At 34.2% G+C, this 12253-nt stretch overlaps 1 protein-coding gene across 1 annotated transcript in view; it reads right to left on the bottom strand.

The window, feature by feature from the left end:
- Positions 1 to 12253, bottom strand: part of VPS13B (vacuolar protein sorting 13 homolog B) — a 477299-nt gene that overhangs the window by 406480 nt on the left and 58566 nt on the right. Inside the window, 5 exon segments of the mRNA XM_026841594.1 lie at positions 285 to 372; positions 1747 to 1884; positions 3854 to 3976; positions 4310 to 4405; positions 7044 to 7312. Coding sequence (XP_026697395.1) covers positions 285 to 372; positions 1747 to 1884; positions 3854 to 3976; positions 4310 to 4405; positions 7044 to 7312 — 714 coding nt within the window.

Below are 12253 nucleotides of genomic sequence, written 5' to 3'. Positions count from 1 at the left end.
CTTTATGAACTTCACCACCACTACAAAAAAAATATTTTCAGTTTAGCAACTGACTATAAAAGGTATCATTGTGATTACTTATGCAGAAAAAAAAAAGAACACCAACAACAAACAACATCTAACTAAAACAGTTAATCTCAAAGACATCAAAGAAGATGAAATAATTTTAACGATCAACCTGACTGTAAAAGTAAGGTAAGTTAGAGGACAGTTGTTCAAGGTACTGCTGGGCACAAAAAGTCTTTTTTCCTATTATTTAACAGGTTAAACATAAAAAAAGGTACCTTTGCCACTGGTGCTTTCCATTGTGTACAAGTAATCCATGTAGAAAGCCCCAAACCTCTGCATTCCAGCTATCTCTGTGTACGTCTCCTACCAACAAAGCAAAGAAAACAAAGAAAACGTTGTATAAGGAAAGAATCTTGAGATTACCAACCGATAGGTTGGTATGAGAGAGATATATTCATGTTTGGATTTGTGCATCAACACACAGAAAGGCTTATCAAAACAAAGGACAGAGGTTATCCCAAAGATCACCTTTCCAATAGGTAATGTAACTTCTATTTGAGGCCACACAAAGGCACATCCATAATTCCCGCGGACATGCTGACCAATTATCAGTAACATCTAGTTAATTAGTACCTTCAATTGAGTAAATATTGTTCACTTGACCTCGTGCATCAAACAGATCTGCCTAATTAAATACACTGAAAACTGAAGCTCATTCATTCTGGCTTTTTTATTTAAGGAATACTGTGGCTTTATCTTTAAACAGTAGGAAATTTAAGATTTTATGCCATCACTGGGTTTTATACATAATTTAATCCATTATTACACTCCAAGTTTGCTTCCCCTCTGGCCAAAAAAAAAACCCAACCCAAACAGGTAAATCATAAAAGCATCAAAGACAGGTCAAAGAGTAAAGCTTAAAACTAAAAGACACCATGGCAAATGTTTGAATATGTGTAAGTACTTGTGATTTGACTAATTAATTTCTTTTTATTGGATTCTTCAAGGTTATGCTTCATCAGTAGTACTAAAAAGGTGAAAATAGTAAAACTTAAATTTAAAAGAAATTAAATAGATTCAAAATTGTAAATGGCTTACCTCTTCAATAACACAGAACATAGAACTCCATCTATGAACACATCTGGAAGCGACCACCTTGGTCATCGCATCCAGTCTTTAGTAATTACAATCAGGGAATAAAGTTTTACTACACAATTTACAACAGAGACTATCGTTGACTGAAAATTTGTCTCTACCAAAGGCAGAATTAGCAAGACTTCCTCTAATTAAGACAAATATAGCACACGGACAATAAAATTAACATTGCCCATGATCCGGTTTCCATGAGAGCACTTCTCAATTTGAAGACTATGCACTACTCACTGATTGGATTTAAAGAAATAAGTGCTGGTAAAGCTTGAGCTTTTCATAGCATTCTCACATATCTCCGCTTTTCTCTGTAGGTGTCCTGTAGTGAGTGCTTTTGAAACTATGGCATTAATTCAGCTTTCGGGGCAGGACGGGAGTTTGATGTTTCTTTTGGACATGTTTTTGTTACCTTTTTTTTTAAACACAAATGGGTTTACTTTTTTGGAGGGCCATCTGAAAAGTAAGATTCAGTTAAACATGACAAACTAATGAAAATCAGTCCTTAGTAACGGTACACAGATCTAATTATTGGAAATCCATTAGAGAGTATTAGAAATAATTTTCCTCAGAAAAATGTAATCCTCCGACCTTATGACGCGCTGCATCCAATATAAATTCTGCACGAATACTATTATTTTCTGGACTTCTGTAATCAAAGAGTGAATTGGTAAGGTACGTCATCCCTTTTGCACTCAAATTTCCTCCACAATTAAAGAAGTAAGCCTCCTTCACGAAGTAGTAGAAAATAAGGCAGGGGAGGAAAAAAAAATACAGTCAAGTTAACAAAGCAGTTTCAATTCTGTCATAACTCATTAATGACATCGTAGCATCACCCAAGAGCCTATTTTTTACAAAGGAATATTAGACAATTAAAATAACTTCATTCAAATAACATTGAATTTCTTGTCCACTCCCTCTGTATTTTCAAATAAAAACTGCCTGAGCTAGTGAATATTATACAACCCATGATACAGAACATTAGTTTCCTTTTAACAGAAAATAACCTCAGATCTTTGTTACTCCAAATTTTGCTCCCTCAACTATACATGGTCTTGTCACTATGTATTCCATTTCTCTGACTGAGCGATGCCTTTCAGACTTCATCTATCCTCTTCATGATAAGAAGTTATTTCAATGTGTGATGCACTTGCTACCTTATATCTCATTTTCATTCATCTACATCGTTACATGTCTTCTCCACACCTGAAACCCTCTATCCTTCTAAATCAACACAACTTTTCCATCAAGGGCTATTCTTCCAAAAAAAGTTATTTATACAAGGTTAATCTTTTTCCAACCATTTTCCCAAATCTCATACAACATAGCTGGAACCTTTATGATAGACACAGTCCCAAATATAGCAGTACAGAAAGAAAACAGGTGAGGCACTACCAACATTAGCCCCATTCTCACAAAAGCAGAAATTTTCTGATATTCACACCCTAGAGGGTGGCACAAAAATGGAAAAGAGTGAAAACTCATGTGTCCTTTATCAACTAACGTACAGGAAACTCATTCACTCACCCACCCACACAATCCAAAAATCACTTCTCTCATGATTTTACACCTCGCAGTCTCACTGTTGCTGCAGACAAGGCTGCTGTCCACGCTCACATCCCCAGATATGTCTCCTTTGCATCTAACAAGGCCAGCAGAGCGTCTTTTACAGTTGGCTCATCCTTGCCTCCCCAGCCTGTCTTTCTGGAAAAGCCTACGTCTATCCATTGCAGCACAGCAGTCATGTAGTATATCCCACCACACCTCCATAATCCCAACAATGTCATGCTTTGTATACGTGTAAGAATATCTAATTATTCGTGTTTGTTTTCTGTGCTGCACACATCTGTATACAAATGCTTGAGATAGATGCCAAACCATGCTGCTCTCACAGGGGAAGTGTAAATACCTGTAGCATCATACCCATCATAGTACAGTATATGATCATTTTCCAAATAGGAAGATACTTTACAGATACTTTAGATTTACTTTCATATTCTTATTAAAATAGTTTCTAAGACTTCACAGAGCACTAATGTCAAGTTAACAGGTCTGTTTATTTGTTGTTATTTAAGCATACATAACAGTTGCTGTTCTCCAGTACTTTAGGACACTATTCTATCTATAGTCCAACCAAAAAATCCTCATTATTGAATTTAGAATTTTAAATTATTTAATGAAGTGGTGCATAAGAGCAGTTCATATGGACACCTGATTTCGACTTAGGCAACTGAAGCTTAGCACCTATTTAAAATACAGAAATTAAACTGTTTTACTCCTTCACTTGATACTGCTCTCATCAACCTTATTGAAAAATGAAGCAAAACGTTCATTTCATATCTGAGCCACACTTCTATACAGCGTTGCCATTTCTCCCTTTCCAATTTTCTCGATTTAAGTACTTTCAAAGGTTTTCAACTGTGTTTTGATATACAAGATCAAAATATGCAGACATACATAATGATGGGGGGTAGTGGAGTTGTCAAAATAAAAGCCTGTTTTGCAGCTTCTCAGTCTTAGATATTTGTCTTTCCAACTGTAAGGAATAGACATTGAACTCTATATTCTAGTGACGTATTCAAAAACCTTAAATCACAATTGGTAACAGCGGCCTTTCCAATCCTTGCAATCAAATATTTTAATGAAGCATACCAGAATTGCTTATTCAGCAAGTCAACTGATATTTCAATATACTCACTTCATCACTCCTATTCATGTTCTCTTCAAAGTCTTTAATCCCCATAATTCCTTTAAGGCACATAGCTTGGCAACCAACAAAACCTATTTGGCAATCAAAGAAAAGTTCACCTTTCATAAGGACCTAGTGAAGAAAAGAAAAGTGGTATTTTGAAGAATTCTACTCCATAAGATAAGATGGAGAAAAGTGAACTGAAAGATGTTTAGCTTTATATATTTAGAGTTTTAATAAACAGCAATTTAATCAAACAGGGAACTTGGAAGGAAGGGATTACTTTAGTGTCTGATCACTACAACACTAGAAATTTAGAGAATTTCACATCCAATATACCAAACACATCCAATACAGCAACACATGAAAAAAATAAGTAATAAAATAATTTTAAAATATTGTACTGGTAACTATTTACTGCATTATTTATAATGAATCACAAAAAACCTGTCAATGGAAAATTACCTCAACTGTGGTTCCTTCTTGCTCCCAGCATATAACTTCTTTGGATTTTACTTTCTGAGGGCTGTAGTAACTACTTTCAGCTTGCATTTCAGTGAGCTATGAAACAACGGGATAAACACCTTATATAAATTAATATTAGTATTAAACAGCAGTAATGTCATTAGTATACAGAACTGATGAAGACAAATTAAACTGTGGGCCAAAATTTATTAACAAGCAGGAAACAGGTGCAGTTAAACAGCTGTAACGCATTATCCATATTAGAAATTCTCATATGCAACTTTTGGCTGAAGTATGCCCCATAACAGAAAGTTTTAAATACACTACAGTATTTTTAGTTTGCTTATCTAAAGAGAAGCTATGTGAAAAGATTAAACAGATACACAGCTGTATTATTAACATAGTATCAAATTAGCTTATAAATGGCTGTAAAAATCCATAAATACATTATTTATTCTTCCCAGTAAATAATTAAATAGCATGATGATATTAAGGAAACGTTTTGATTACAACCATACTCATTTTTGTTTCTTGTCATGACAATTGGAGAAACATGTGTTAACATTTCTTGCAAGATCTCAGCAAAAAAAATTTAAAGTGATAAAACACACACTCAGGTTAAAAGGCATATAACCTGCAGCCAAGAAAGAGTGACGCAAAATAATGAATGTGCTATGCTTTGCATTAAAAAATATAAATTTATGAACATCACCTTAAATAGTTCAAATTCTATTTTTTATGTAAAAATATCCACAAGCTCTCATTATTTTCAAGAGTGGATACACATGGATGTTGTTTCAAATTAAAATTTTGTAATCCAAATGTCTGAGAAAATTGGATGGAAAAAAAAAAAATCACGGATCACTCTTCAGCTGTGTGCAATTATTGTAGAGGAAAAGCAATTAATTGATTAAAAGAACTCAGACATTACAAGAATAATTTTCACCACTATTAGAAAACTCTATATTTAATTTGGCATGATTTTTAGCTGGAATGATATCAACTGTTCAGAATGCTCACGCAGAAACTTGACCTTTTTTTTTTTAACCAAAATATGAACCACAAATTAATTCCATACATTCTTTGCATGCAAGCAGAACAATGAATTCCATTTTCCTCCTAACTGTCACCATATTAGTATCATACATCACTTCACGTTCAAAATTTATATAATGTAGAATGTTACATTTTAAGTAGTTTTTATCACTTCCTAATATAAAATGCGTAAACTTGCCAGTGAAATATTAGGAAAGTCCGATCTGGCAAATCATGTTCAATAAGGAAGTTCATATTATTTTTAATGAGTTTTCTCCCATGAGGAAAGAACGCAAAAAATTACTACTGTATGAGAAGGCACAAACAAAAGAAGATGCTGAGCCATGATAAATGATAAATTTCGTTCTTTTTCATTTTAAGTGGTGTCCCAGCAACATATTTCAAGGAGGAAGAAAAGATTTTCCATTATTTATTTTTAGCTTTTGTTTTGTTTTGTTTTTTGTTTGTTTGTTTTTAATGAAGGCTGAAGCAGATAGACACAAAAGAACATGACTGAATGTTTGCTGATGTCCTCAAATTTTGCAATCAAATTTGCTAGGAGACTGAAGGCATAAAACATTAAACTTTCCCACAGAAAGCCTGCAGCTCCCAAAGTCACTTGTCTCAGCATCTCTGACATTTGCTGAGCAGCTAAATGCTCTGCTATGCCACCAAACAAAAACACCTAAGAGAGAGTAGCCACGAAGCCCCCTCAAAAACACTCTCTTGTGCACAGATGACAAGCCAAATGGGCAGAAAATGGAAAGGGCTGCTGATAGTATTGAGTTTATAAACAGGCACACTGACATTATATGCAGGTTATGAAAATACTGCAATTAATCTGAAAGGCTAAAAGTCATAAAAATCAACCATAGCTATTCTGCTGCTCACAGAAATACTATTGTTTCCTGTTCTGAAGACTTCTGACCTTGATTTAATGTACGTTTAATTGTAAAAGCAAGAGCCACTTTCTATTATAGTTATGTATGTAGAATTGCTTATATATAGTTTGGCACATGTTAAAAGCTTTTTGCTAATTCAGAACCTTAATTTTTTATTTCTGTCAGCACATCTCAATATCTTAGTCAGACTGTACATGTTCCCTTCTGCAACCTTACAGAAGGAATAGAGAAGCCCAGCAACTATTCTGAGATTTGCTTACAGAAAATACTCAAATCTTTCTCTACATACATAGTGTATAGCTCAGAGTGTATGTGCAATTTACCCTTTGTTTTTTCAATTCCAACCAAAGGAAAATAATTTCAACATTATCAATTTAAATTCATATTTGTATATATACTTTCTTTAAAAAAAAAAAATCACTCCTTCAATTCACAAGCTATATGAAAGCTAACACTCTTTTATAAAGAAATATATTTATACAAACAAATTAGATGGATAGAATACCTCAATAAACATTCATAAAAAGCCTTTTAACTTTTTCTCCCATCAAAAAATATTAATCTAATATAGTGGTTCTCTAAGATGAAACTGTTCACACTCAAATTCTAGCTCAATTGGCAAAAACACCTCACATTGCATTTAACAATACATTATGATGTGAGAACTTGCAACATTCACATTTTTCGTTACTCATTACTGTGAATAATCAAGTGGTATACAAGCCCTCAGATAACCTTCATGCACTTTCTCAACAAGCCAAATAAATGCTCTATGAAATGCTATAAGAAATACTTACCTTAAAAGTCACTGTTGCCTTTGTACAGTAAAACCCAATTGAAATAATAGGATCCTTGAGGGATTGAGATTTCTGCTGATGTAGCATGGTTCCATCATCAATTCCACTAGAATCATTCTCTTCATCATCATAGCTCACTATAGCAGGAACAAAAGACCAGGCCCAAGAAACCCATCCTTGCTGCTGGTCATCATCTTGATGTAGATAAGGATCTTGATTAGTATACTGTGTAGGATATTGCATTACTGAGCTTGTTTCATCTTCTGTGCCTTTTAAAACAAAAAGTCAAGTCAATTTCAAATCAACCATGCTTGAAAATTAATTCACTCAGAATTATAGTATGTGAAATTTATCTAGGATGATATTCAAATAGCATTCACTGATATTTGGTTTATAACAATAGAAAATATGTAGAAATTTAAAATTTCTGAATATATTTCCAAATACTTGCTTGAATCATTAACATTTCCCTCAAAAAAAATGTTAAGATTCTTTGCAATAGTTTTATTGTACATTTGTAGCGAGACCAGAATTTGTCACCTACATCATATGCTTTCAAGACTTCTTCCATTAAAGCCCTTCTGAAGTTGCAAATGAAACCCTACTAAATAACAATGTATTACAATCTTGTGGTTTTCAGTTCTCGAAATAAAAAAGGACTTCAGTTGCAAAAGCCAAAATAAGGAAAATGAAGACACAGCACAGATCCAGAAATTAAGGTTGAAAACCTCCTTTCTTTAGAAGTCAGTTTTTCAAGTACTCAAAGATACAGGTTTATCTGCACGCAAAAAAAAAGCTGGTATGCCACCTGTGAGTCAAAAAAAACAATTGTTGGTCTTCTGTGATAAAAATATTATAGATAGCATACAGAACAAAACAAGAACTTCCCAAAAGACACAAGTCTAAGATTCAGGATCCAAATGGGTAAGTGTGCATGTAAAAAGAGCACAATTAGCTTAGCCCATATGGCTTTATCACCACTCTTACGGGACTCCCGAGGGGTATTACCTACTTCAAAATTACAGGAGGTAGTACAGGATGCAGTACTGTTCCCCCAGGGGAACAATACTGAATATATTATTTAACTGAGAACAGAAATAGGCATATTCCATTTCCATTTATTATTTTTAAAAATTTGGAGATCCCATTCTTAGAAGTTTTAGATTTTAGTCCTTAGTCTAATTAGTCTTTAGTCTTTTAGTCTAATTTTTTTATACACTTGCACAATGGGAGAAAGCATAAGACAAAGCACTCATGAGAATTCCCTACTCAGGCTTAGAGGTGAGGACACCTCCTCCCACAAGGGCAAGGCAAGCTTCCTTCCTACTGTCTTCAAAAAAATGTCAGAGATTAGATTTCAATCCAAATGTAAAATGCAGGAAATACAGAAGAGATGCACATAAAGTTGTGGAAACGGAGGCAGAACTACCTGGAAAGAGGCAGAGCTGTCAGACATAGAAGGAAAAAGAATTGATACGGAGCATGACTCAAGTAGTTTAGCTAAACTGTTGTTGGCAAGCACAGAAGAAATGGTGGAAGGTCTGCCAAAAGAGAATAAAATGTGGAGGTGTAACACCTGCGTCATGCATAACATTTGGTCTACATAGCCATAAAACTGAGCTACCATTTAGCATACCTCTTGCTGAAGTATGCATACACATAGAAACTACAGTGAAAGATGCCAAATAATAGTTTGGTTTATAACATATTTAAATATTTTGGAAGCTATTAAAGTGAGACAGAAGAACAGCTAGACTAAAATGGCAATATCTATATACGAGACAGAAAATATAAAGAGGAAGATACACCTATCTTCTATCACTAATATAAAACTACTACAATCATTATGCAATCAACAGTTAATCTTTGAAACAAATGCACATCAGCCTAGTAAGCAACCTACAACATCCTCTAAACACTTCAAAGCACAAATATAAAGTAAACTCCTTTAATGCATGAAGGTGAGTACATACTTTGTAAACACAAAATCTCTTTGGGTTTAACCAACTACACTAACCACTACATCAACTACAAACATATAGGATAGTGAAACATAACGATAAAACCCCTATGTTATACATACAATAAGTTTGTTACAGAACAAAATGCTCCTACTCATCAGGTTTCTAAATCCACTCTTGCCAGCCACCCATAGCAAGATCACACTGGAACAATCTTGCTTCATGGTGTAGGGCAGTGATTCCAATTAAGAAACACATTTTATAGAAATTACAAGATTGCAGTGTCACTACATCTCACTGTTTCCATGTTCAAATGAAGCTTGATCTTCTGAAATTCACTATCCTTTCTTTTAAAGTATTTGAGATTCTTATATGTAAGAGTCTGGAAATGGGTATCTCTCACCATAAGTCTGGAACCAACCCAGTAGAAAACGACTCTATTTTTCTGCCTGTATCAGCTTTCAGCCAGGTAAGGTTGATCCAGCTTAGCTTGTGACTTCATAAATACAAGTGCTGGCACTAGGGGAAGGAGGGAATGCATCACTATCCCTGCTGGCAATAGCATAAACTTCCATCTGATTGAATCAACCATGAAACTGTATAAACAAAACTAGGTAAGTACTTCAAGGACAGAACTTTAAATGTTTATTCTTATATCACTAAATAAAAAATGTATATATTGAAATTAATTTCCTCATCCATATTTTACCTATTATAAGCTAAAGACGCTACTGCAAACTCACAGCTAAGACGACATTATAGTTGATGATGAATACAAAACTTATGGAATAAATCATGTTTAAAAAAAGAAAAAGATAAATTTGCAAGGAGCAAGTTATCTGGCTGATAGTAACCACTTTGGTGCTGACGCTGAGAATGCAATAGCCCTTAAATTTGTCCTTACAGCATAAACTGTCCTTGGAGAATCTCAAATGTAATAACACACATGCTTTCAGAGCAATAAATATTTTCTGTATGGCTTTCTTCTGCATGTACTTATCATATTAGTAATGCACAGAAATTACTAACATACAGAAAAAAAAAAATAAGTTCAATGTTTGTAAAAGTTCCCCCCAATAGGTTTATACTATTCAGTGGCTGTGTTGTCAAACTCGATTTTATTTGAAAGATTATGTTTGTTTTGGATCTATACCACAGAAAGAAAATAAATTGACTGCCACAAGATAACTCATAATATTTACTGTACTAGTAGCTTAAATTTTTTAATGTTTAACTAGTTTAACTTCACAGTGCATTTTAAAAAATAGTGGCTTGTGTTCTATTAAACATGCATTACATTAGCACAGTAGTATCAATGAAGGAGATTACACATAACTGGAAGTTATACCAACATGAGCAGAAACTAAAATCCTGTGTACCAAACTCTAAGTCTGAAAGGTATTCCTCATCTCCTTTTAAAAGAAAATGTACCCACAACATTTCCTAGTTGAAAATCTGCCATAATCGTAGCATGAAATATTACAACTCACGTGACTCATTTTTACATATTTAAGAGGTATCACACTTTTTTTATACAAGACAATCCACTACAGTGATCATAAAGAATGATGCCATAACAAATCTGAAGTGCTCAAATAACACCAATAATTATACTGATAGTGCTCTCCAATATTTGGCATTGTTAATCAATTATTTTAACATTCCAATTACTTAAAAAATATCCCAACCCCAAGAAAATTAGGAGCAACTTTATGAGGTATAAAGGTTAAAGGTGAACTACAAAACAACTGGCAGTGATTTTAAAACACCAGAACCAGGACAAAAGCTAGGAGATCTATTTTATAGTTTAATGGCAAAGGAGAATAATACAAAATATCACAACAAAATGGCAGGTACCTCTGAATTGAGGCACAAATCACAGGACAGTTAACCTCAAAGTGATATGTAAGCACACAAACCCAACAGGGAGAGGAAGGTGGTAGTTGTCTATGTCTATCTGACTATGCCAATGCAAAAGTGTTTTTGTTTCATATCCCACATACAAGTTCAGGCAGATGAATTGGAAATACACTTTGCTCACCGGAAGCATGAAAAAACTGCTTGCATCTTGCCATCTACATTAATGTACTTTTAAAAGATCAGCAGCAGAAAAACTGTCCTGATATTTAAGCTTTTATGTAATAAGTAAAAACAAAACGTCAACCTGTGACTCAGGCATTCCAAAGGTTTAACCGGATTTTTTTGAGGTCTCTACTTAAGGAGCACTAATGTTTTTCAAGAAAAAAGAAAATGGCAAGACAACATAAAGTAGATGTTTAAAAGGTATTTGTAAAAATATAGTTCTCCACAAAAAGGTTATAGTTCCTAAAACAATAAAAAAATTTAATATAAACAAATTTAATCTCCCCAATTTAGGAACTTTCAATTTGGGAAGTTCTCCATTTTTTTAATTTGCTACTCATTTTAACTACTGCTCACTTAATGGATCTTAACACATGTAAGCGATTCTGTGTGCCTGAACATGTACTCAAATTAATGAAATCTGGCCATCTTCATATAAATGAGCTTGGTATCCATCCTCAGCATACAGGAACTCAGCAACCAGTTACAATGCACTATTATAGATACCTACAATAAAGTTACTCACTGTCATGCTAGCTGTTAGCCTGCTGCACAATGCACCTACACCACAAGCCCCATTCCACAAGTGCCTGTCTACACTGCATCTCTACAGTCTCTTGAAATATGAATTGCAAGTATACGTACTGTTCCTTGGGAGGATACCAAAGTATATAGGCAAGGAAGAAGCTCGAATAATGGAGCTAGATGACTAGAGGGAAGAAAAAGACTGTGGGGTTTACTGCATAGGTGATTTACTTCAGAAAACATGAAGGGCTGAAACAGTATTACGTACCCTGGTACAAAGATCCCATGTATATCTCCATCTCTTTAACCCTCAAGAAAAGACACACAAAAAGTGCGGGGACAAGAAAAATACACAGACAAGTGTAATTTGGCACACACAGCCTTTTATCCCGACATCATTTCAGTCAAACGGGATAATTTTCTCCACTGTTAAGGAGTAATTCTCCTCTACCCAAACTCTTTTAACACAGTGCACAGCTGCTTTTCCTCAGTCAAATACAGATAAATAAATTTATTTCAGGTTTCCCATTTTTATCCTAATAGAACACTGCAGAGTCAATTCTATCTCCAACAACTAATGCTCACCTAGAATTTCTTGCTGTCACGAATTATTTGCATCTGGTTTTCTCAGTCATCTCAAGT

Source organism: Athene cunicularia, assembly GCF_003259725.1.
Source record: "Athene cunicularia isolate RWA chromosome 2 unlocalized genomic scaffold, athCun1 chr2_part1, whole genome shotgun sequence".
Classification (NCBI taxonomy): Eukaryota; Metazoa; Chordata; class Aves; order Strigiformes; family Strigidae; genus Athene; species Athene cunicularia.
This window is presented reverse-complemented; position numbering and strand designations above follow the sequence as displayed.